Source organism: Phoxinus phoxinus (genome assembly GCF_949152265.1).
Source record: "Phoxinus phoxinus genome assembly, chromosome: 10".
In the NCBI taxonomy this organism is placed as follows: Eukaryota; Metazoa; Chordata; class Actinopteri; order Cypriniformes; family Leuciscidae; genus Phoxinus; species Phoxinus phoxinus.
The window spans coordinates 29,103,552-29,129,038 of NC_136885.1; the positions used below are offsets into that span (position 1 = coordinate 29,103,552).

Genomic DNA, 25,487 nt, shown 5'->3' on the forward strand with positions numbered 1-25,487 from the left:
TCCTGAACTACGTTGCCCGAAGCCTCATGCCGGTAAAGGACCTCTGTTTAAACTGACAAATTGTCTTACTTATAATACAACGGGTTCATGTCGTGGCCAGTAGAGTCCGCCGTTTTATGCGTTTTAGAGGTTTGACATTTCCCGTTATGGCCAATAGAGGTCGTAGATTGACGCGTTTTTAGTTTTGTTCTGTTGGAGGTTGAAGTTGAGGGGTCATGTTGCATAGTAGTGGCTTACTGTAGCTGACATGATGCAGAGAGAACAGTAGAGACTTACAGCCACCTGCCTGTAGGAACTGAACAGGAGCGACTCACCGTTAAAACAAGCCCTCGGAGAGGAAGGGTAGAACCTGTCATTAGGGTAAGCGATGATTTGAACGCTGTTTCTGTTTGTTTGTGTGCTTATGTTGCTAAATTAGAAGCATGGCAGGCCCTTAGTGTTGAAGTGTTCACTATTACTGTTAGCTCGTCCTGTAACATGCTGTCAAAGCGCTTCCTAGATAAATGTGTAGAGCTTGCCGCCACATTGAGGGTATAAAATGTGTAAGCTCAATTATTCAGTTTAATGTATATGTACGTCAAACTAATCAATACTATTTAACTAGCAGCCAGGTGCTTTATATATGAACTGTTGCTAATGCTAAAGCGTTAGCCGTTCGGCTAAAGTTAATATCATGAAACCGTGCATCAGGTTCATCTCCTCGCACTAGACAAAGATAATAAAAACTATCTGAGAGATACTATTAAATGGCATTAACGCAGTGCACGCTAAACGGTATAATATGTTGTTCAGCGACTGATAGTTTTAGCTCTGTTAGACTGTTCTCAGCTCAGCTAATGTACAGTTTAATTGACTGGCAATAACGGCAGAAGAAACGTGGGAATTACATCATCCTGAGCACCGCACATTTTATTATTACAATGTAGTAACTTACGCAGTTGGTGCACTACCTACCATAAACGTGCTAGCACTCATTCTGTGAAGTTACATCTAACGTTGTTAAGTAATGTAAACCATTCAGTAGCAAGTACCATGGTATTACCGTCTCGTACACCTGCACCATTGTAATACCACACAGTATTGCTTTGCAAGTATGTTAATTTGTTAAACTGCAAACCTGAAAAAAATCGCAGTTTTTGTTGTGTTAGTGTAAATGGATTTGATACAAATTCAATTTGATTGTTATTGTGTTTATAATGTTGTGTATAATTTCGACTGTAGTATCTATGAGATGTTTTGGAAATAGTCACTTTATATCATCATTATGTTTTGGTTATAAATAATAAACAATTATGTTTCTTCAGGATGTGTTTTGACCAACAATTTTGCACAAATATGAGCTTGACAGGAATCGCTGGTTAAGTTCAGCAAAGATTTTCAAAAATATGAGTTTGACTGTCACAGGAATCGCATCACTGGTTAGGTTCAGTTTTCCTCAACTTCTCACCCCTAAATGAACATTCTGTCATTAATTAGTCACCCTCATCTCGTGCTAAACCCGTAAGACTTGTTCATCTTTGGAACACAAATGAAGATCTTTTTGATGAAATCTGAGAGCTTTCTGTCCCTCCATTGACAGCTATGCAACTTATCACTTTAACGCTTCAAAAAGTTCATAAAGCGATCGTAAAAAATAATCCATATGAATTTCCAAATTTTCTGAAGAGACACGATTGCTTTACAACATTTTGTGAAACAGGTGGATGGACCCCTGTTCCTCTTGGGGGGCTGGGGGGCATGCCCCCTGTCAGAAAATGTTGTACGTTTTAAAGTTAAATTCATAAATCTGGTGCACTTTGAGAGCTAAACATTAAGAGCTCCAACCCATATTCAGTGTGCACATTGAACAAAGAAAAAGTCAGTGAATTGACTTGTAGCTGAACCTTCAAACCTCTTTTTAGTTGTGATATAGTATCTCAGTCTACATTACTACTAATAATGTTATTATAAAATTATTCCTATGACAGTAATAGCCATTTAATTGTAAAACAAAAGCACTGAAATAAATGAAACTTTCATAATTAGTTTTGTTCTAATTTCTGTATGCAATAGATACAACCACAAGCTTTTTATTTTGAAGGAAACTGCAAGTCGAGCTTTTATTTAGGTGGAAAACAAGTTTACAAATGAGTCTCATTACATACTGAAATTCTGTAGGCTAATTGTCAACTATGCAAATGTGGAAATAATGCCTCCCAATTGCGCGCTAAACTCAGCACAAGCACAGATGGAGTTCACTGCATTCATTCACTGTGAATTGAGATGCAAAGCTGATCATGTGGTCAAGAAGTGCATACTTCTCTTTGCAGCGCAAACAGACGTATTTTGATAAGGACACAAAGCCTTATCATGCTTTTCGATTTTTTTTTTTTTTTTTTTTTGACAGCAGTGGTGCAAAACACGACATGAAAGACCTTTATGTTATTATGAGAAGTGTAAATATATTTTCTGGCCGCCACAGTCTAGTTAGCTAATGCAAATTAACAAAATCTCTTTCTCTGACCTTTACCATGACGGTTCATGCTGGTGAATGATCTGCCTAACTCAACCAGAGCTGCTGAGTCCATAGCCATTTAAAAAAAACACATCTTTTTCGGCAACACTTGATCCAGTAATACTAACACTTTCTCTTCTATTCTATCTAATAATATGTAAATGTACTGCGTCAGATTGAACTGAGAAAAGTCATAGCACTTGCATATTGTTGTCCTACTTTTAGTTTGACTGCTTCAATTGTTATCATAAATCGTTTTAGATAAAAGCGTCTGCTAAATGAATAAATGTAATGCATGGGAAGCACGGAAATCTATTTGTGGCAGTCAATGTTTATATTGTGGCGGGCCGCCACAGATAAATCTATGTATGGGAAATACTGCTTTATATAATGAACTCAGATTGTGTATATGCTTTCATTCACATATATTCATAAACATTTATCAACACATCAGTTGTGGTAAACAGAAGGTCAAGCATGTTCGCTTGACGTGCGAGAACCAATGAGGTTAATTCTCGTGATACGCAGCACGTTTTTGAGCTTCACCAAGAACCAATGCAGTTTGTTCTCGCACGTCAAGCAGGTTTGGTTGAGCCTCGGTTTATGTTCGCTGATCAATATATGATAATGTTTATAAGCCTAAATTAAATCTGTTCATCTTAGAAAGTGATCGAGTTTCTTCAAAATGTTTGACAGCCTGAAGCTTTAAAGGCATCTACATTTCAGTCTTTTTCATGCATGAGATGGACTTAATGTTTTCATTTATTGTCCAGTTTCTAGACTTTAAATGCCTTCGTTTTGGAAACCAATTTGTAGCGGTGTATTTGAAGTGCCCTAGGTGATTGGCATGTGCTGTTACTATTGAGCCGGTTGTAGTTTGTTTGATGGTCCTCTCTGAAGCAGCAAAAAGTTGTAGCCCAGCATGCATGAGAGTTACCAGGTCCTTGTGTCATTTAACTGTCAAACATGGTTGTCTTGCACAAACCGGTCTGTCTGTCAGCCGCACGTTTTAATCCGCCCGCGCAGCACAATCCCTCAAGAATTTAAAGTCATTGCCTGTTTCCATGCGGTAGCATTTGGGTTTGCCACAATGTTCAGGCTTTGAATGGTGTCTCTGAACTCTGTTCTCTTGAAAGTCTCCCAGATTCGGCAATCGACAGAGAGAGGGAGTGTGTGAATGCAGTGGAGAGAAAGAGACTCTGTGTCGGATTGAGACTCAAACCTATGTGCTGGAATGGGAAATACACTTTTTAAACATGGATAAATAGGAAAAATTCTGTCATCATTTACTCACTCTTATGTCTTTCAAATGTGTGTGTATATATTTATATATATATATGTGTGCTATTTTTGAGTAAAGTACTCATTTAAGGCATATTAAACCTCATTCCATTATAAAACACCAATAAACTACTGTTCACCATTAAGAGATGTTTCAGTTTCAAAGAAGCCTGATACGTTTGGTGAAATTTCCTCAATTCCGCTTGTAATATCTGCGGGTTTGACTGAAAAAAGGCGCTTGGATCTTATAAAAAGAGAACATTGAGAAAGAGAACTTCACCAATGATATCAGTGCAGTCTCTTGCATCATGTCTTAATGCAAGCTCCCCACACTTTTGAGTAGTATATGTGTAGCATCTCTGTGAGGTTGTATGTGTCATCAGGTTTAATGTAATATTTATAGAAATGCATGAACGGTAGGCGCTCTGTGGAGGTAAATTCCTGGAAGGGAATGTTTCTCCTCTGTGGTGTAGTCACAGGGGCACCATTGACAAAAAAGAGCTCTTTGTAAGCCATAGACCACTAGTATAACCCTTGAACCCTCTGGTGTCAGAGTTTAAAAGTCCAGAATCCACTTCTGTGGGCAAAGGGTTCATTTGAACAGATCTCTAAAGAATGACCCTCTAGCTTGCTGTTAGCAGAGATGTGTTTAACGAGGTTAGTTTGGTTGGTAACACATTGCAATAAGGTTCAATTAGTTAAGATTAGTTAATGCATTGAGTATCATTACGAACAATGAAAAAGGGTTTTTTTAGCATTTAAAAAAAAAATCTGTTTAAAAATGTAGGATTGGTAGGTTAATACATTTAAAATGTAATTTTATCCTCTGATGGCAAAGCGAAAATTTCAGCATCATCATCACTTCAGTGTCGCATGATCCTTCAGAAATCATTCTAATATGCTGATTTAGTGCTGTCTCTGTGTTTCTATATAATATTAGTCATATTTTTGTGGAAAATAGGAACATATTTTTCTGATTTATTTTTTATGAATAGAACATTCAAACGAATGGCATTTATTCGAAAACTTTTGTAACATTATCAATGTCTTCACTGCCACTTGTAATGAATTGAATACATTCTTGCTGAATAAAAGTATTTCTTTCAGAAGCAAAAAACTAAGTACTGACCCCAAACGTTTGTAGTGGACAAGTTGTGTACTGTGTACACATGAATGTATTACGAACAAACGTGAAGTAGCAATGATCAATAATGTATTTATACATGAACCCAGATTAATATTGTTACGTCCCGTAAGGTCCTGTGTTGTGTAATATAAATATATTCTGTAATAAAAAAAATATATAATTTATTAGGCTAACTAATGTTAAATGAATCAAATTCTAAATAAAATAAATAAATAAATAAATCTTATTGTAAAGTGCTACTGCTTGGCTTTATGTATCATTTGATGCCTTGTGCCAAGTCAGAATCATAATTATGTTTTAATTGGGAATGTTGGCAGTGCATGTGAATTTTTGTGTACTATAAAGCTTGTATTTTACATCGCATCTCGTATAGCCAGTTTACGAAGCGACAGGCCTGTCACAAATTTCCCATAATTCTCTGAGGCTGCATGAGAACGATATAAGACAGATAATGATTTTAATATGCATCAACTGCTCTAAAAAGCATTTGGTTTTTATCAGTAAGATGAAAGCTCATCCATTTTGTCCTACTGAAATCACTTTACAAAACAATAAATGAGATCCACATGTGTTTGCCCAGATCCCTGGATGCCCGCCGGTGCCCTCGCCCTGGCCGCACACGCAGACTCGATGGCCATCAGCTGACCCCTCCCGCCAGGATGACGGTGAGAGAGCGGCTTCGGCAGAACATCTCGGCCGCCTTCTACCGGCACGGCCTGCTATGCGCCTCCTACCCGGTTCCCATCATTCTCTTCACCTCTGCCAGCATCCTGACCTGCTGGTGAGTCTGATGAATCCTTCATGATTTTTGATAAGACCAGGAAGTAATGGGATTGGGAAGTATTGTGATTGAGATGTGAACTAATCAGGGACGCAGTGACCACTAGGCCACAGCTCTGATGGCCTTTGTCCATGTTCTTCTGTGGGTCAGGAAAAAGAGCTCATCTGTGGGTGGGATGTTTTCAGGTGTGAAAGGGTGAGAGAGGGTCACAAACGAATGAAGCTGGCTTGTGGTCGGTTGGTTGTGCACAGTTTGATTCGAAAGCAAGATCGTGCCAAGAGAACTGTGTGTAGCACAAACACAAAAGTGGAGCACTGAGCAGGAGAAAACGTTTTTCGCATGCCTTCTCTTTTTGCCTCTGTCAGCAAAATGTGAATTAAATCTCTGACGCTTTGGATAAAGGACAAAATCCATGTGTAAAAGAGTGAGTGTGTGAACGTTTCTCTCAGAGAACAGTCCAGTGTCTCCAGCTGTCTGGAGGAACAGAAGTAAGCTTTGTGAAAATGGCAACTACTTGTCACTACAGACACCCGAATTCTTTCTGAGCTGGAGAAGCGAAGATACCGGGCGGGCAGTTACACAGAATAGCTCAGCCTTAAGACAAATATTAAAGGAATATTCTGAAGTAAACCCAGTATAAGCACTGCTGATTATGGATTATCACAAAAATGATATTGATTTGTCCTTCAGTGTGTTTGTACAGTAATGCACGTACTGATGGACATCTTCTAAGAGACAAGGCATTATTCCCGAGGGTTTAAAAGCAGAGTGTGAAGATTGTAGCCTATTCCTTAAATCTAAAGAGGTTTTATGAATTTGTCCTATAATCACTGCAAATAACACTTGTTATTATAAGTAAGATGTTTCTGTCTCATCAGTAATTGTATATTTATGTCTTCAACAGTTGGTGTAATTCTTAAAGTTTACTGTAAAAAAAAAAGTAATAAAAAAAGATGTCCAATAATTTCATAAAATTGATGTTTTCACTCAGTTGCTGCGTTTACTGGCTGTATATGGAGTTTTTGCAAGATTATATGTAACTCTTTGCACTAGTTTTATTGTAAAGACCCGTTCAGACCTGGGACAATAACTATAACTACAGTATAAAGTCGTAATAAAATGGATTTAGCGACAGATTTTTCCCCCTTTTGTGACGTATATCCGAGGCTTGTAGATTATTGAAACAGAAAAAATTTAGACTGGACTTGGTTCTATCCATCGGTTGTTTGCGAATTTTGGGATGTGGGTGTTGCACTCAAAAATGAATGCGATTGTTCAGGGGTTGGGTTTAACTGGACTAAAAGATTGGAGAATTCAAATTAAATGCAGTTAATTTTCATTTCATGCCGACTTGAATAATCGTTCTAATTCTGTGAGAATATTGAAGTTAACAATAATAACAGAGAAATTATTGAATTGGAATCACTTGCAGAACTATTTTTTCCAGCTGATGGATGATAAAAACATAGACAGCCAATCAACTTTAAATAACTTTGAGTATTTAAATCGTCAGGTGACATATCTGCAGTGTGCTTTTTTAATAAACCGAACATTATTGTGCATTGATGTGGATGCAAATATAATGAACCCATCTTACCCTGGTGCAATCACAAGGCTGCAGCTCACCTGAAATAAATATTTAGTTTAATTTGAGAAAACAGTTCTTCAATGAAAAGCCATGGAAAGAGGTGGAGGCCTGTTTAGGAAAGGACACTCAGGTATTGTAGTTTGCACAACAGCCTTCTGTTTCCCTGATGTCAACAGTGTCATGTGTTTTAAACCTTATTCCCATCAGCCTGTGCTCCTCTCTTTAAAACACTGCTGTCTTGGGTGGGGGATTTTTAGGGCATTTCAAGACCTATTTAAGGGGAGTGACAGATGTTTCTTTTGTGAGAAGTAGGGGGTGCTCAGATAGTCCATCTGGAGGGTTCACCAGTCCCTCGGTGTTTGTACTGCAGAGTGTATTGTGCTCTGTCTTGTGCAATCACTTTTTCCTAGAAAGTATAGCGATAGTTATCTACTTTTTGTAACCTTATCCTTCTGAAAGCTTGCTAGCCTGAGGATGTTGCAAATGGTAAATGGACTGCATTTATATAGCGCTTTTAACAGACCCATGGCCACCAAAGCGCTTTACATATTGCCTCACATTCACCTATTCATTCACTGACGGCGGTGTCAGCCATGCAAGGCGCCATCCAGCTCGTCGGGAGCAGCTGGGGTTAGGTGTCTTGCTCACGGACACCTCGACACTTGGTCATGTAGATAGGATAGAACCACCAACCTTCCGGTTTGCAGACAACCTACATGAACCACTAAGCCACTGCCTCAAAAGACAAATTATTTTTTTGTGTGAATGAGTGAATGCTATAAGACTGTCAGTAAGGAATGCATTATTATTGCCCTTTTCATTCAAACATGATTTGTGGTGCAGTCTTTGTATGGGCTCTGTGTCATAAGAGAAAGCCAGCCTTCTGCTTTGGAGATGCCTTGTCTGCGAGGAATGCAGCTTGACGTTGGGAAATTACTTTAATTTGATATTACCGGTAATGCCAAATCAATCTTTATCACGTTTTCTTTTACAGTTACCCTCTGCTGAAGCTGCCTCTGCCAGGAACAGGGCCTGTCGAGTTCACCACTGGAATACGAGATTACTTGGTCCCATCCCATGAGTCTCAGGGCGATCTGTCGGAGCGCCCTGATTGGGTAACATGACATGCTTGTTTGATATACAACAATATAGACTAGTGTTGTCAAAAATATTGATATATATATATACCGGTATGTATTTGTGTGTATAAATGATTCCAATACTCCTTTTCTGCAGTATCGATACACTGATACCAGCTGCTCGTTCTCTCTCTTCTCTCTGACGACTAATTGACAGTTTGACACATATCTGGCTCCTGTCACTCACTCGTCTCATTCACTCCGGTTGAATAGTGTTGGTGTTAAGCCAGGTCCTGAATTTTGGTGGTTGGTTGCGGGTATTGCGCATAGTTTTACTCATTCCCACAGGTTTTGCGCTCACGCCAAAAGCACATGCACCACTGATCTATATAAGTGCACATAAAGCCGCCTCTCAAACAGCTTAGCAGTCCCTAATTTAGTTCTTATTTGTAGTTTGCACTTAAAATGTCAAAGATCACTAAGATCAAAATGTCCATCTTGGCGAGTATTCAGGTGTAAACAAACAGTCAGTTTTGGAATGTGAATAGTTAAGAAAGAAAATGCATATTGTATATTGTTCTTATATTATTACTGACTGTTTACTTGTCTTTTTTTGTAAATTTAGTTCAGAGTTATAAATAAAACATCCTTGTGCTGTGTAAGCTATTGCAGTAAAATTACCCAAATTATCAAAAATGAATATCGAATATTGATATTTTTCAAGGTATCATATCAAAGTTAGAAATTCCAGTATCGTGACAACACTTATGTACACTACCATTAAAGTTTGGGGTCATTAAGATTTATTTTTAAAGAAATTAATACTTTTATTCAGCAAGGACACATTAAACCGATCAATTCTTCTTGCAGTATCGGGGTCCTCCGGTGGCTTACATACAGCAGGTGTTGGTCAAGGCAGCGGTCTCGCCATGGGACAACAGTCTGGTTCCTGTGGACGTGTTCCGCTCTCCCCTTGGGCGTGTTTTCAGTCTTCTGGAGGAGATCAGAAACCACGTTTACACGGACAGGTCAAAGCTTTCCAGCCTGACTTTTTTTGACATCTTGACTAATTTTGACCACACATTTCTCAACCTCTTTTCTTTCCTGTTTTCCTCACTTCTCTCTTCTTAGAAGCTTAGAGGCGCTGTGCTTGCAGGTGACGGACCTGTTGCCAGGGTTGCGGCGCATGCAGGCGGTCCTTCCAGAGCACGGCTGCCTGCTGGTATCCCCTGGCAACTATTGGCAGAATCGGCGTGACCTGTTTGATGCAGATCCAGACCTCCTGAAGACAGTCCACCAACATGAACCCAAAGGCCTTCATACTTCAGCCACTCTGAGAGGCAGGAAGCTGCTTAAATACAAATTATTTCTGGCCTGAATTAAACGTTTATTTAGGGTCTGTGCGCTCACCCCATTTTTACTGTGTGATTTTCAGACTTACTCTTTGGTGTCCCGGGGAAGCAGACGGGTGTAAGCCTGTACGGCAGGAAGCGAGTGGTGACATACACCATCACAATTGCACTAAGCTCCTATGATGCAAGGTCAACCTTTGTAATATTTCAAATTATAATTTTTTGCTAAGACAAGCATTGCATTTTCTTGAACTTCTAATTCTAATAATGTTTGTTGCGAACAAAGCATAGTTTCTAAATGCTTTGTTTCCTTTTGGTTGCGTGTGTTTCTGAACAGGTTTGTAGCTAGTCTCCGAGCCCGTCTGAAACAGCTTCATCCTTCAGCGAACTCGACTCTGCGTGAAGACCACATGGTGCACGTTCATTTCAAAGAGGAGATTGGCATCGCTGAGCTCATCCCTCTTGTCACCACCTACATCATCCTCTTTGCTTATATCTACTTCTCCACCCGTAAGCGTCATCTCTACCTATTTTCTCTCTTCTTCTTTTTTGGAGAACGATTTTTATTTGCTTTTCTTTATTCTGGAACATACACTACCTGTCAAAAGTTTTGTGTCTACATGGTTTAACATAATTTATGTTACAATTGTACATGCTGAGTTACAACAGAGCATCACTGTGTCTCAGTGATTTTAGGACAATTGATGATATTCTGTTAACATGTTTGAAGAAGATTCCAGAAATATGTATTTATTGAGCATTTCAGTATTTGATGTGCATTTAGATTGTAATATTTGCACGGATCAACATTTCAGTGTAAGAGAGTTTCGGGCCACTCGACAGAAATATTACCAGTGCTTATATTCATATGTTGGATAATTATATGCACTCGTCTCTTTTTTGCCTTGAAAACATTTGTGGGGTTTTTTGTGACATATTGAACATTATTGTTATAAATTCTGCTGTGACGTGCTATTATAGGATGTATTAAACAAATTGGTATGATTTGCATCTTATGCCATTGTTTTCCAACAAAAGTGTAAATATGAATTCCTGCCTTTAATTATTTATAGAACAAGCAACTAAAATAAGCCCAACCAGACAAGCAGTGTCAAAAATCCTTATTGTTAAGCCTTGATTTGTGTCCATTCTTGTTACTGTACTTCATGGGAATGGCACAATTGATCAGAATCATTGTGGACTTAGTACTCGCCAGAAACATTATTCAGTTTTCTGGCATTCTCCAGATCTCTATGGGTGGTTCATATATCTCTAATAAAATTAGGCATGGCCATAACCACCATAGGCATAATCAATATTTGATATTTTCAACATGAAAATAACAGTGAATGTGTATGCACACATAGTGAATGAATTAAATGAATTTTCAGTCATTTTTAACAGCTTTGATATTAGGTAGTAATATGACAGAGTGTTGAAATTGGCCATATTGGCAGGTCTCTGGACAAAGCAGTGAGTTGGCAGCAGAAAGCTTTCAGATTAGCATAGCTGTTTGGTTTCTGACTGAGCTTTCACCAAAAGGTGTTTCAGTCTGGCCTGGCGATTATCCCCAGAACAGCACGTTCAGCATCACAAAATTCATGTCTGCGTACCCACATTCCAGCAGGATTTTACATGGATGTTCAAAAGCTCAATGAGTTAATTCTCATAAAATGCTTTTGGTTAAGATAATTCTTATTGCACTCGTTTGATCCTTCCCCCTTACTTTACAGGAAAGATCGACATGGTTAAGTCCAAATGGGGCTTGGCGCTGGCTGCTGTTGTGACGGTTCTCAGCTCTCTGCTCATGTCTGTGGGACTCTGCACCTTGTTTGGCCTGACGCCCACGCTGAACGGAGGGTAGGAGTTCAGCCAAAACACACCTTCATTCATATACCACTAGAATGATTCATATCACTGGGCTGCTATTTACTTAATCTCTCAGGAATTAAAATTTCACTTTTGATCTTTAAGCAGGTTGATGTATAACCAATTGTCGATAATAACGGCAGTGATTTAGGGGAATTTCGTTGCCAGGAAGTGTTTTAAGTAGGCAGGCATAGTCCTCCGCAAGCCTAAAAGATTGCATATATGGACATAAAATCTCAGTGGTGTGAGCTCAAGCCTTCCAAACAAATTTGGCTTAGTTCACCTGGGCAAGCCACAGTTAATACATACACTCTATTAGCCACATGCGTACACCATATTGATCCTAGATACAACAGGGCTGCGTAAGGTCAAGTCTTTAGCTAACAGCTATTTTTTTCAGAGTGCAAGAGTAAATTTATGTTCAACTTTTATCATCTGTTTAATAATGAGCTTGTGTATTTATTCCGACGTTGCACACATTCAATTTGTTATACATTGGTGTCTTTTTTTTTCTTCACATCTAATTATTTTCTTACTTTCTGGTTAGTTTTAATAGATTTTCAAAGGTTTATTAGTTTTATCTGCTGCTGTTTTTTAGGGAAATATTCCCCTATCTTGTGGTGGTAATTGGTTTGGAGAATGTCCTTGTCCTCACCAAATCTGTTGTGTCAACGCCTGTTGACCTTGAAGTCAAGCTGCGTATTGCTCAAGGTCAGAGATGACGTCATCACTGTTACATTATGTACACTGAATTTTTCTGTCCTACTGTTTTAAATATAACAAGTAAAGCACATTCAGTACTCAGCATTATCACTGTTGTTTAGTGATTCTCTATCTATCGATCGATCGATCGATTGATCGTTAAAATTAGACCATATTAAATATGTCATCTACCCCATCAAAGGTCTGTATCTTTTCAATTTATTTTGGTTCTGCCTTAAGGTTTAAGCAATGAGAGCTGGTCTATCATGAAGAATATGGCCACTGAACTGTGCATCATCCTCATTGGATACTTCACATTTGTACCAGCAATTCAGGTGAAGCTCTTATTAGCTCTAAGTATATTACCTGTTTTTGGTGGTAGTAGTTAAGTTGCTGAGTGCCTTTGCCCCTTTTTCTTATGTGTGTAGGAGTTCTGTTTGTTCGCTGTGGTCGGTCTGGTGTCCGATTTCTTCCTCCAGATGTTTTTCTTCACCACTGTGCTGTCTATTGACATCCGCCGCATGGAAGTGAGAACCACCCACACATGGAACATTCTGGAAAATTGCTTTTACAATTTCATGAGAAATACATGAATCATTCATTGCTTCATCTGAGTGTCTTGTCCTTATTGTTAAACAAGTATTGTGTCAGCTCTCCAAACTGTCTTCTCATGTCTCCACACATATAGTTGGCTGATCTGAACAGGCGCCTCCCGGCCGAAGCGGGGATGCCTCCGCCTAAACCGGGCCCTTTACGTCCACGAGAGACGCCTCCGCCACCCCGCCCTTCTCCCCACACGATCACCCTGCAGGCTCCTGCATTCCGGAACCTGCGCCTGCCCAAGAGGCTCAGGGTGGTTTACTTCTTAGCCCGTACTCGTCTGGCACAACGAATTATCATGGTAAAAACGAATCACTTTAACGGGGCATTGTAACATTCTGCGTATATAGATAAATGCACGCTATTATTAGGCACATACCCAAGTGTTTATGCGGAGTGTGGAAGATAAAGTATTAGCAAGCTTACTGCATGACATGGAGGTGCCTGTGCGATCGCTTGCATTTAGAGTGTTTCCTGATAACAGCAGAAACAACTTAAAATACTCAGACATTGGTTATACAGAGTAAAAAATTTACATACTAAAGAAAAAATTTAAAATAAAGCTTGGGTTTTATTTTAGAAACAAGTTCTGTTTTTCATTTAATGTAAGAAAGAGGTTAGTTTCTGCTACTTTCTTGCCTGTACTCGATTATGGTGATGTGGTATATCAATTTGCTTCCTCTCAACTTCTTTCTTCTCTGGATGCTGTTTATCACAGCGCTTTAAGATTTATAACAGACTTTAAACCTTTAACTCATCATTGCACATTGTATAATAGAGTATCCTGGCCATCTCTGTCTATTAGAAGGAAAATTCATTATTACCTCATTATTTATAAAACTATTCTGGGGTTATTGCCTTTGTATTTAGATTGTCTAATTCAAAAGAAAAGTGTTGGGAAATATTCGGTCTGATAATTGCTTTACTCTCTCTGTTCCATTGGTGAGAACTGAACTGGGGAAAAAAGGCTTTTATGTATGCAGCTCCATTTGAATGGAATTTGCTCCAAACGAAATTGAAATTACAAACTCTGGTGCCTATGGAACATTTTAAATCTATTATTCAATCACTTGAAGAAGACTCACTGATTTGCAATTGTTTTTAAGTGTCTTAATTGTATATTTGTCGTTTCAATTTGTAATTTGTGACTGTAACTGCTGTCCATTCTTGGCCAGGACTCTCCTGTGAAAGAGATTTTTATCTCAGAGAGATTTTTCTGGTTAAAGGGCACCTATTATGACATTTAAAATGTTCCTAATGTTGTTTAGGGAGTCCCCAACAACAGTTTTACATGCATGCAATGACAAAAAACACTTTTGTTTTCGTATAATATGCATTTATTTTTACCTGATTTGCTCTACGACTCCCAAATGATTCGTTCAACGACTCGTTTTCAAACCCCTCCTTTGCGCGACGCTAATCTGCGTTGATTGGTCAGATGACCCAGCAGTGTTTACAGAGATAATACTTATTTTTAACACGGAGTACAATGATGCTTTTATCAATTAAATTGTATTATAATAATGATTATAGTCCACTGCTTTATAGTTTGTAGTAAAAAACGAAAAATAAGATAAATAATTCAATGTTATGTTAGCGAGCATAGCCCAGAGTTCATATTGTAAAAGCACAATCAGTCTTTGTTTGCGTTAGCCCGATGCATAAACATAACGTTTTTACAAAAAAAAAAAATGCAGTTACGTTACAGTTATTACTCTATTCTTTAGACAACTCCGAAAACAACGACAAACACTTCACATATCTCAATACAATTGTCATTGAAGACCTAGAAGCTAAACGGTGCTTACACAACAAACAAAATAATTATTAAGCATGCTACATAAAATATAAAAGCAAAAATTATTAATAACACTTACAGGTTGTGATACGGAGGAGGAAGCTGATGCAAATACACTTGGAACTGAACCTTCCTTCAATATCAGCCAGCTCGCGAATCCAAGTTTGATTGCATTTTAAAAAGCAATCGTCTTCAAAATGACGCGAACAAAGCACAAGGCTCGGACTATACTTCTGTGGTATAGTGAATTGTAGCCACTTAGTCTTCAAATGCTCCTCCTTGGGCAGATGAAAAAAGTTTGCTTTTGAGCCGCACTTCAGAACACAGCGTCTCGTCGCCATGATATTTTCCCTGCTGGCCTTGGAGCGCAATAAGTGGGCGTGTCGTATTCAAATAACTTGACAAGTTGACGTCATCTAGTCAGAGAAAAAGCTTCGGTCTTCTAACGATTCATAAAAATGACTCAGAGTCGACTCTCACTTTTGAAAGACAATAACTTTATATACGGTGCACTTTCATATTTCAAACTTTGTAGGATGTTTTTGTTCACTTAGATCTATGTTACACACTACATGAAAGGTACATTTCAAAATTCCATAATAGGTGCCCTTTAAATAAAGGTAAAAAAAAAAAAAAAACATAATTCTTAATGTACCCTGTAAAGGGTTTAGTTTTATTTGTGTAAACTCACAATAATAACAAAACGTTGTGCTTTTGTAAAATAAAGACAACAAACAGGATGCATTTTCTGCAGTCTTGGTGAACTGAAATGCGTCACAAAAATGAACCGAAACTCAGCGTATGCGACTTGCCTCACAGACTTGAGAAATATATCTATAGAAAGCTTAAAATGTATGAAAATAATGAAAAGTGCATTTGTCTCAAACTCTACTATATTATGGAGATAAAGAGTCAGGATCGTCAACATCATCTTTGCAGTCGATATTGACTAGTTTAATAATAAATTCCCCCCAATATATATTTTTAGTAATTCAATTAATATAAACATGCGATTAATCGACTAATGGCTTAAATTAATGACTACTAGTCGACTAGAAATAACTTTAGTTGGGTGCAGCCCTAAATTTTACACAAAATTACTGTATTTTTTATAAGCCTTGGTGAGCATTAGAGGCTTCTTTCAAAAACATTAAAACATCTTATACAGACCCCAAACTTTTGAATGGTAATTAAATTAAATGAATAAAGAAAGTTATCTTGGCATTTTTATGTTATCTAAATGTGTTGTTTATTTATTGAATAGGTTGGCACTGTTATCTGGATTGGGATCTTGGTCTACACGGACCCTGCGGGTCTGAGGACTTTCCTTGCTGCACAAGTGTCAGAGCAGAGCACTCTTGGGGAGGCGGGGCTTCCTCCTCACCTGGGCGTGGCTCCAGTATTTCCTGGTGGAGACCCAACCAGCACACTGAGCGTGCTCCCTGCCCCTGAACCCACCCCTCTGCCTGACAACCAATCCCAGGGCCATCGTGCAGCCCGCCCTGGAGTTGCCCCTGTCTCCAGTCCCCAGATCACTTGGGGCCCCGAGGATGAGGAGCTATGGAGGCGGCTTTCCTTCCGTCACTGGCCCTCACTCTTTAGCTATTACAATATCACTCTTGCAAAGAGGTGTGCCACTTTCTCACCTCATGATAACTGATAGAGTTCAGGCCCTCTCTTATCATCTCAGTTTATCTGTGTGTAACATACCTATTTTCCTCTCTGATTCTCTCAGGTACATCAGCATTCTTCCAGTCATCCCCGTCACGCTCCATCTCAGCCCACAAGAAGCCATAGACACACGTCACCCCCAGGACACACATCACGCTCCTCCTCCCAGCATCAAGACCTCCGATCTGCAGACAGACTTCACACTCTACAAGTCAGTGTCTCACTTCAGCTTTTTGGCTGTATACCATAATACCTGCTTTTATTATTATTTCTCGTTCACAAGTTTAGGAAGAAAAAAAAACATTACTGAACAAAACTTTTAATAATTGCGTAGTTTGCGTATCATCTGGACATACAGCAGTGGGATGTTTTAACATTCCGTTCTGTCTTTTTATGTAAATATTGCCCTTTATAATGGTACAAAATGCCCCCAAAAATTTCAGTGGACATATATTACACAGTGACACTGCTAAATCAGACCAATTACATTTTCTTGAGACATTTTCTGGCGAATTCTCAGAAACAAATTCCACCAGCCCTGTCGTGTTACAATAAACAAAGACTCCATTATCTTTTTTTAAAAAACTCCTACGCTATTTGGGTGTTCACCAGAGGGCTGTAAGGATCAGAAAGGATTTTTTTTTTCTTTTCCCACCTTGTTATATATAGAGAGATCAGACAGTAGTCATTCATTGTTAATCTGTAAGTTGCTCAATGACTTTTCTCAGAAAGCTTGTACTACTGCTTTCCTTTGTGGTTTTTCTGTGAACACAACAAACCTCATGGCCAAAATATTCTTCTAAGCAAACAAACACTTACATTCTTCATACATGGAAAAAAAACGGTTACTGATTAACCATTCGCTCTCATTCATATCTCATGCTAGCACACTCTGGAGGTCCAATATGTAACTGCAGAGACAAACAATAGTCTTTCTCATCCACAAACAAACACACTCTGAATGTGGTGTTCAAGGTCATTGTTCAAAGGCCTCGCTCTTATCTATGAGGCCGTTATGGTTGTTAGATACACATCAGATGGATGTAGGTCAGTTTGCTCTAAAATGTGGCCCCTCCCACTAATGCTTCTCTTGGCCCCCTGCCTGGGGTTCCTTTGTTTTCTGTGCTGCATTTACCCTGTGAGGACTGATTAAGAATGTGAGCATATGCTTTAGATGTAGTCCAACTTTCTGCATGTAATGCTTACCTTTGATTTCCACTTCGTGGAGGTGGGTGAACTGGAATTTCAAGAAAGACTGGTTTTACAGTGACCCATTCATTAAGTGAAGTCAGTGTGTACTTTCTGGGGGAGTACGGTACCAAACAGATTTGGGAAAAAACTAATGACAGGTTTCTCAAACACTCCCTCATCTTGCATTATTTGGACCAATGGGTAGTTTTGTACTATTTTTATTATTCTGTGTTAACATCATTTATTATATTATGTGTTTGTACAGGGTGGCAGCTCTTGGACTTTTCGCCGGTGTGGTGTTGGTGCTCTTACTCTTCTGCTTGTATCGTGTCCTTTGCCCTCGTAACTACGGGCAGAACGGGGTGCCCCATGGTCGCCGTCGCCGTGGAGACCTGCCCTGCGACGAGTACGGTTACTCTCCGCCCATCAGCGAAATTTCCCCTCTGCTGCTGAGAGGTCACAGCATGGTGAGAGCCGAGTCAACATGCAATGACGTTTCTTCTATGAAGGAACTCTGAGATATATAAAAGTACCTTTGACACCTCTCCTCAGGACATTGAGTGTCTGGCTAGTGATGGCATGCTGCTGGCCAGCTGTTGCCTGGCGGGACAGATCCGTGTGTGGGACGCACAGACAGGAGACTGTCTTACTGTTATACCCAACAATGGGTAAGGAAATGCATAAACTTTTCCCTAATATACATAGATAGATAGATAGATAGATAGATAGATCCATTTAAAATGTCATTTTTTCCTGTGATGCAAAGCATTATTACTCCAGTCTTCAGTGTCACATGATCCTTCAGAAATCATTCAAATATGCTGATTTGGTGCTCAGGATTTTTTTTTTTATTGTCAATGTGGAAAATAGTGCTGTTTAATATTTCTGTGGTAACCGTGATACATTATTTCTTAAGATTTTTTGATAAATAGAAAGTTCAAAAGAACAGCATTTGTTTTAAATAAAATTAATTTTAAATATAAATGTCTTTACTGTCACTTTTGATCAGTTTTAAATGCATGCATGATGAATCAATTTCTTCAAAAGAAAATCTCACTGACCACAGACCTTTATGTTTAATGTTCATATGTATAATATTATTTATTGTTAATAATATTACATGTAAAACAAAATGTATATGTTATGTGTGTATCTACTTTAAGTCTGCGCAGGAGCAGCAGCAGTGGTTGTTGGGAGCACCGTGACGGCTGGGATCACACAAGTGCTTGTGAGGCCGAGGGCTTCCTGGGAGCAGACTTTCGGGAACCAGGAGGAGCTATGGGAGGGCCAGATGTAGATATTTTTCCAATAAGGAGGAGGACCACTCCTGCACATCCTGCACTGTTTGGGGACCAGCCAGACCTCACCCCTCTCATCGACACTAACTTTGGGCCTCTGCCCCCATCTCATGCTGTGGTCAACCCCTCTGGCTTTGACTTTGGGGGACTGGTGGAGAAAGCGTACCAGGAGCATGAGCCCTCGCCAACACTGGCCTTCCCCCCTTCTCCTCCAGCCTCACAGCAAAGGCGACGTAGCCTTGGGGACCAGCCTGTCTTACCACCAGAGCTCCCCTCGCAGAGCAGTGGCGACTGGGACAGCTCAGTATGGGCCATGGAGCTAAGGGGCAACCTCATTGCCACGGGCCGCAGCAGCGGCAAACTGGAGGTGAGAGAAAGAGAGGGCTTTTATATGGAGAACATCTTGAACCATCAATGTCATTGACCTGTCCTCCTCATTTCCCGTTTCTCTTTTTCCTATCAGCTGTGGGATGCGGTAGAAGGATCATTACGATGCTGTAATGAAGATGGATTATCTGGAATCACTGCCTTGGCTTTTCTTAACAACAGGTGCGTTCACAACAACCTGAAGCTCACACACAGACACAACCCCTCAACTCATGTTTTCCTGCTAACGGGGATATTTTCAATTGCAGAATTGTGGCGGCCCGTTTAAATGGCTCACTGGATTTCTTCACTGTGGAGATCAACAAGCCCCTCGGTTTGCTTCAATATCGCGGTCAGTCAGTCAAAAAATAAAAAAAAGCATATTACAGTGTTCCTTCCCACAGTTTTGTAAAACATGGAAAAATTAGGGAATATAGTGTAATTTGTTTTGCAAATAAAGTCTTGGAGGTGAATTATTTTATATAGTGAAGATACATTCATTTTTTACAGGTAACTCTTTTTTTGTATATATAATTTAATTTAATCTTCAAACGCTAAAAATAGGAAGATAAACTCTAACAGTTACTAAAAGGGGAAAGTGGACGTGAAGAGGCATTCTAAGCATTTTACCTGGTTTTGTGTGTCAGGACCCCCAGGCCGAGGCAGTTTGCCCCCCTCCCCCTGTTACAGCAGCGAGGATGTGATCAGCTGTCAGCTGACCCGCTCAGTGCAGTGTGCCCACCAGAAACCCATCACTGTGCTCAAAGCAGCCGCTGGCAGGGTCGTCACCGGCAGCCAGGACCATACAGTCAGAGTAAGGGTCGCATGACACACACATTTCATAAGGAACAGTTTGTAGAGTGGTTTTAAAAATGGTAAAACATGTTCAATATAGCAGAGAACACAATGCTCTGGTTACTGATACCATTATTAGATGCAGCATATTTAGTAAACGTGTAAGGATGATCTGTGGTGCTTCTGTAAAGGATTTGTTCTTCAGCAGAGCTTCCTGTGGGCACAGATTCTGTGCAGGCCTACAGTTAACTCATGCTTTAGTTTGCCGTTTATCTAATATTTTTATTTTATAGGTGTATCGTTTGGAGGATTCTTGTTGCCTCTTCACCCTGCAGGGCCACTCCGGTGGTATAACTGCCATCTACATAGACCAGGTCAGAATCACATCACTAGATCACACACACATACACCAACACTGCCATTCATATCTCTTATTACAAATACTGTGAATTAACTGGATAGATAGATAGATAGATAGATAGATAGATAGATAGATAGATAGATAGATAGATAGATAGATAGATAGATAGATAGATAGATAGATAGATACATACATACATACATACATACATACATACATACATACATACATTCTTGGAAATAAAATTGATTATAAAAAAATAATTGCACAATTATTTGAATGTGCAAATCTCATGTTGCATACAGATATATTTTGTTCAGCTAAAATGTGCTGTGTTGTAGACCATGGTTCTAGCCAGTGGGGGCCAAGACGGGGCCATCTGCGTGTGGGACGTCCTAACAGGCAGCCGGGTGAGCCACGTGTACGGTCACCGTGGTGATGTCACCTCGTTGGTTTGCACAACGTCCTGTATCATTAGCAGTGGGTTGGATGACCTCATTTGCATTTGGGACCGTAGCACAGGCATAAAGCTGTACTCCATACAACAGGTGTGTGATTTTTTGGAGAAACAAAATCAGCATATTATGATTATTACAAAGATTAAAATAGCAATATCTGTAATGTATTTCTCTCTTTTCTCACTGTTTCAGGAGGTGGGGTGTGGGGCCAGTCTGGGGGTGATCTCTGAAAGCCTGCTGGTGACGGGAGGACAAGGTTGCGTGTCATTTTGGGACCTGAACTACGGAGACCTGCTGCAGACGGTGTACTTGGGACAGAGTAGCGAAGGTCAGAGCGTCAGGCAGCTTCTGGTTCTGGACAATGCCGCCATAGTCTGCGACTTTGGTAACGAGCTCAGCCTAGTCTACGTGCCCTCTGTTCTGGAGAAGCTGGACTGAACATACACACACGCAAACACCAGCCCACAGATTTCGAAAAACGTGAGAGTGGCCGGCACAAAAGCACTCGCCCTTTAACCTGTATCACCGCAGGTTCATTGCAGACATTAATGGCGTTTCTTGTGTCCTCTCGTGTACCGCACTACACTTAGTAGGGAGACTTTTTACCACATCTGAACAGGATATAATTTAAAACCTGATCCTATGGTGTTCAACAGGCCTCCGGTGCTCCATCAGAGCATTTTGTACTTTTGGTAGAACATCATACAGAATATTCTGTGTATGAATTCCAAGAGTGTAGTACAAAAGCTGCTGACAGCGAAAGGTGGCTCACTTGGCCTGCCTTAAGGTGGGTGTGTGTGCGTGTGTGTGTGTGCGTGTGTGTGTGCGCGTGTGTGTGTGCGCGCACGTGTGTGTGTGTGGTAACAAGCTCATGGTGAAAATGCCAGTCTGCCCAGCCCAAGAACTCTCAACTGTGTGCCAGCTAGAAGTGAGAGAGTTCACAATAATATGTTTGCAGGGCGAGAGGAGGAACGAAAGGTGGTCGTCGGGGTAGAAAAAGTCCTAGATCTTTCCTGCTGAAAGGAGTGTGTCTTTGTGTGCAACTATGTTTGAGTGTTTGAATCTTATGAAAGCTGTTAAGAAATCTTCAGTTTGTATTTCACCCCATTATCAAAAGAATTCTCAGAGATTTGATTAAAGAGCCAAACTTGTATCTGCAATCTTAGTAACTGCAGAGAAATTGCATAACCTTGCATAAAGACAAAAATGACTATTTTGGTTTTATTTATTTTTAAGGACCATTATGTAATAAAATACACATGATGACAATTTTAAAAACCTGCCTAAAATTTTGTCACCCTATTGTAATTTGTAAAGAAAATTTACTTTATTTTCAGTACAGCTGTAAGTATATTTACATTATGATAGTATTTGTTAAACTGAATTTAATTTATGCTAATTTAAAAACAAAAAAGTGTCAGTTTTTTTCCCCTTCACATTAAATTAAAGAAAATTTAGGAGGGGAGTGTGCTTATTTGTCTCAAAATGTCACAATGCAAATTATGTTTATAAATAGACTTTCTTTTTGCAACATATAATTTATTTTCTTTTGATTTTGGGGTGAAACATTGAACCGGATGCTATGTTATGTGAGTGGTTGTGTTTTCAAGATGAATGCTGTATATGTCTGAAATTAATCTCTGGGTTTGGGGGTCGGGATCTCTTTTTTAATATTGAAATCAATTATTTATTAGTGAAATTTCTAACAATTTGTATAAAACTTGGCTTGGAGATAAGCTAAAGTGGAGACGTGGTCATACAATTTTAATATACAAGAAAAGCTTTGACTAACTTATACTATAATAATATGATTATATTGATTACTGACAGACGTTTTGGTTTTGGTGTAGTCTACGTTCCCTTCCTAGGGCAGCAAGCCAGAGAAAAGAGATGTTCTCATTCCAGCCCTGCCTTATTATAAACATGAGAGAAATGCTCCTTGGCACACGCTGTGATGTCATATCCGTTTCCTGGACTTAAATCCTGAATGAATATTTAAAACGGTTCATTACTACCTGTATTCCAGGTGTGTTTTAGCTAAGCCGTCAGTACGAATCACCCAAAGTCATTTTAATCTAAATGATGTTGAACACATTTAATGTTTGGTTCCCTTCTGTGCTGACAAAGTGATGGATAGGGCTGCTTTTTAATACTAGATGTGTATATTTTTTTTAATTTTTCCTGTATTGAAAAGTGTTTGTGTTGTAGAGCCGTGAGCAGTTTACAGGTTTCACTGAGATTATGTTGACCAGTAGTTGTTACTGTACGTTGTGTATGACGACACATTAGTGTATCCAGTCCAGCCCTGCAGAACCCACACAAATGTGTGCATTGGTTTGGCCTATTTTTAATACAGCCATATCAATATATTTTGGATGTGCTAGTGCTGGGACAGGACAAATGCATACATTTGGTGTCCTGGGAATTGAAATTGAATTATTAAAATGCACTGAGAGACTTCTTTAGTTTTATTATACAGTAGCAGAGATTTAAACATGGTTCATTTTCTATGCGTAAGTTAAGTTTTTCTGCATGTGCATTCCGCTGGGTTTTTTTTTTTTTTTTTTGCATTCTGGCTTATGATTTGGTAAGAAACCAAAGGTGTCCCCATTTTCCACGCAAATGAGTCTTAAGTGTTTTTTTTACTGCACTTTAAAACTTCAATTTGAATCATGATGCTTTAAAGTTTAATACATAAAATTGATTAATTTTCCCCCTATTTGATTTTTGCAAAACCAACTATAGTCCCTTAAACCAATGAAACCAGATTTCTGGTCGCTCAGGGCAACCAGGAAAACAATTTCTATCTGATTATGTGGGGAATTTCCATGCAAGTCAACAGAAATGCATGTGACTCAGTCAATTATTAGCCATGTTTTACACAAGTAGATATTAGTTAATAAATTTGATGAGAGAACGGTTTTATAATTAGTTTTCTTTTTTTTTTTTTTCACTACACTCTTCAAACCATGAAGTAGCATTGGTCAAAACAATTGTGCTTTTTTTTTTTTTAAGTTTGTGCATTTTTCAATGGGTTTGTGTTTGTGGCATTGACATGGCTGAACTTACAGATAGTGCAGCTGTTGTGTGTAGAGCAAGGATGCTCATATCTTGTTAAAACACGAGAGACAGCAAAAAGCAATCATTTTTACCATGAGGAAATGATGTGTGGCCAGTTATCACTAAAGAACAATTGTATGGCTAGCAGCGCTTATCTATTTATTAGAGTGGTTAGAACTTATCTTTTTTTACCATCTTGTTTTTAGGTATCAGATAATGAGATTAAGCATTAACCACATGAGAACAGAGTGATGAGAGAAGACAATAACCATTTCTATGACCATACTGAAAAGCATTTTCTTGATGGCAGGGGGGCTGCCACACACAATGGCAGCCATTTTAGTATATTGTGAGGAGTGAAATAGCACCAAGCTCCATTGTGTTCATTTTAATGCTTTGTCTCCCTTTTTAGAGGAGCACATTCCTAGACATGATTCAAAATGTGCGGTATTCAAGTGAAATACTGATCTTGGACTTGCTGTATCTTACTGCTGCTGAAGTAGAAATGGGGTGGAGAATGTTTAAAATGATGTGAAATGCCTGAATGTTGCACTGTTTCTAAAGATGGGGAGGGGGCAGAGAGAGACTGTGTGTAAATATTGCTCTTGTCTTTTTTTGGGGGCCTGCTCTGCCCTCTTCTGTCTTTCCCAAATACACTACTACACAGTGTAACCAGACAGTAGAGGATGTAACTAATGCTCTGTTCTATTTTTAACACAGGAAAAAAAACCTTTGTACTAATTTGCAAATAAAAAGGCTTTCATACATTGTACTTTTCCTTTCTCTTTGTTGTCATTTGTTTAACTTCTGGTATTATTATTATTATGGCATTTGCATTTGATTCAAGAAAATCAAATGCAACAATCTCTTAACGGCATTTGTAGCTTGCTATAATTATTTATTGTTAATTTGACAGTAATGCACTTGGTTTAAATGCAACAATTTAGCTCTCATAAGTGTAAGATGAGTTGGCAATGAGTGGTATTGGGTTTTACAAATTTTAACTAAGCAAAACTGATAGTGAACACCATGCATTGTCATTAAAATAAAGAAATCATATGAATTACAACATGAGAGTAAGAACAACAAATGTATGTGATTTCTGCCTAAATAAAATTTATTTTAACTTGAATTCAAATCCAGTTTGTTCAAGACTGGCTCAGTGGTTCATGTAGATTGTCTACAAACCGGAAGGTTGGTGGTTCAATCCCCGGTTCCACCTGACCAAGTGTCGAGGTGTCCTTGAGCAAGACACCTAACCCCAGCTGCTCCCGACGAGCTGGATCGCCTTGCATGGCTGACACCGCCGTCTGTGTATGAATGAGTGAGTGAATGGGTGAATGTGAGGCAATATTGTAAAGCGCTTTGGTGGCCATTGGGTCTGTGAAAGCGCTATATAAATGCAGTCCATTTACCAAGACTCTGAAGGGGCACATGGTGCAGCAGACAGAGAAAAATATGTAAATGTAATGCTTGTAAGTGCCTTCCCAAAAGGACTTATTGGTAAAACTATACAATAATTAAGATTTTAAATAAAATATTTTTGAATAGCCTTCAATGGAGAAAGATGCTCTTTGCAGCCAGATATAGTAGTAG

At 39.1% G+C, this 25,487-nt stretch overlaps 1 protein-coding gene across 1 annotated transcript; it reads left to right on the plus strand.

Moving 5' to 3' along the window:
- The first annotated feature begins 235 nt into the window (after nt 1-235).
- scap (SREBF chaperone) lies at nt 236-24,663 on the plus strand. The gene is made up of 23 exons (XM_079626182.1): nt 236-360; nt 5,503-5,703; nt 8,286-8,406; nt 9,241-9,398; nt 9,502-9,710; nt 9,806-9,911; nt 10,060-10,232; nt 11,456-11,582; nt 12,190-12,302; nt 12,534-12,628; nt 12,722-12,820; nt 12,982-13,194; nt 15,956-16,320; nt 16,427-16,573; nt 17,819-18,020; nt 18,106-18,221; nt 18,717-19,218; nt 19,315-19,400; nt 19,487-19,569; nt 19,865-20,031; nt 20,306-20,386; nt 20,715-20,921; nt 21,024-24,663. Exons 2-23 carry the CDS (start codon nt 5,582-5,584, stop codon nt 21,267-21,269), a joined length of 3,738 nt encoding a protein of 1,245 aa, XP_079482308.1. The 5' UTR covers nt 236-360; nt 5,503-5,581; the 3' UTR covers nt 21,270-24,663.
- Nucleotides 24,664-25,487: the final 824 nt, after the last annotated feature.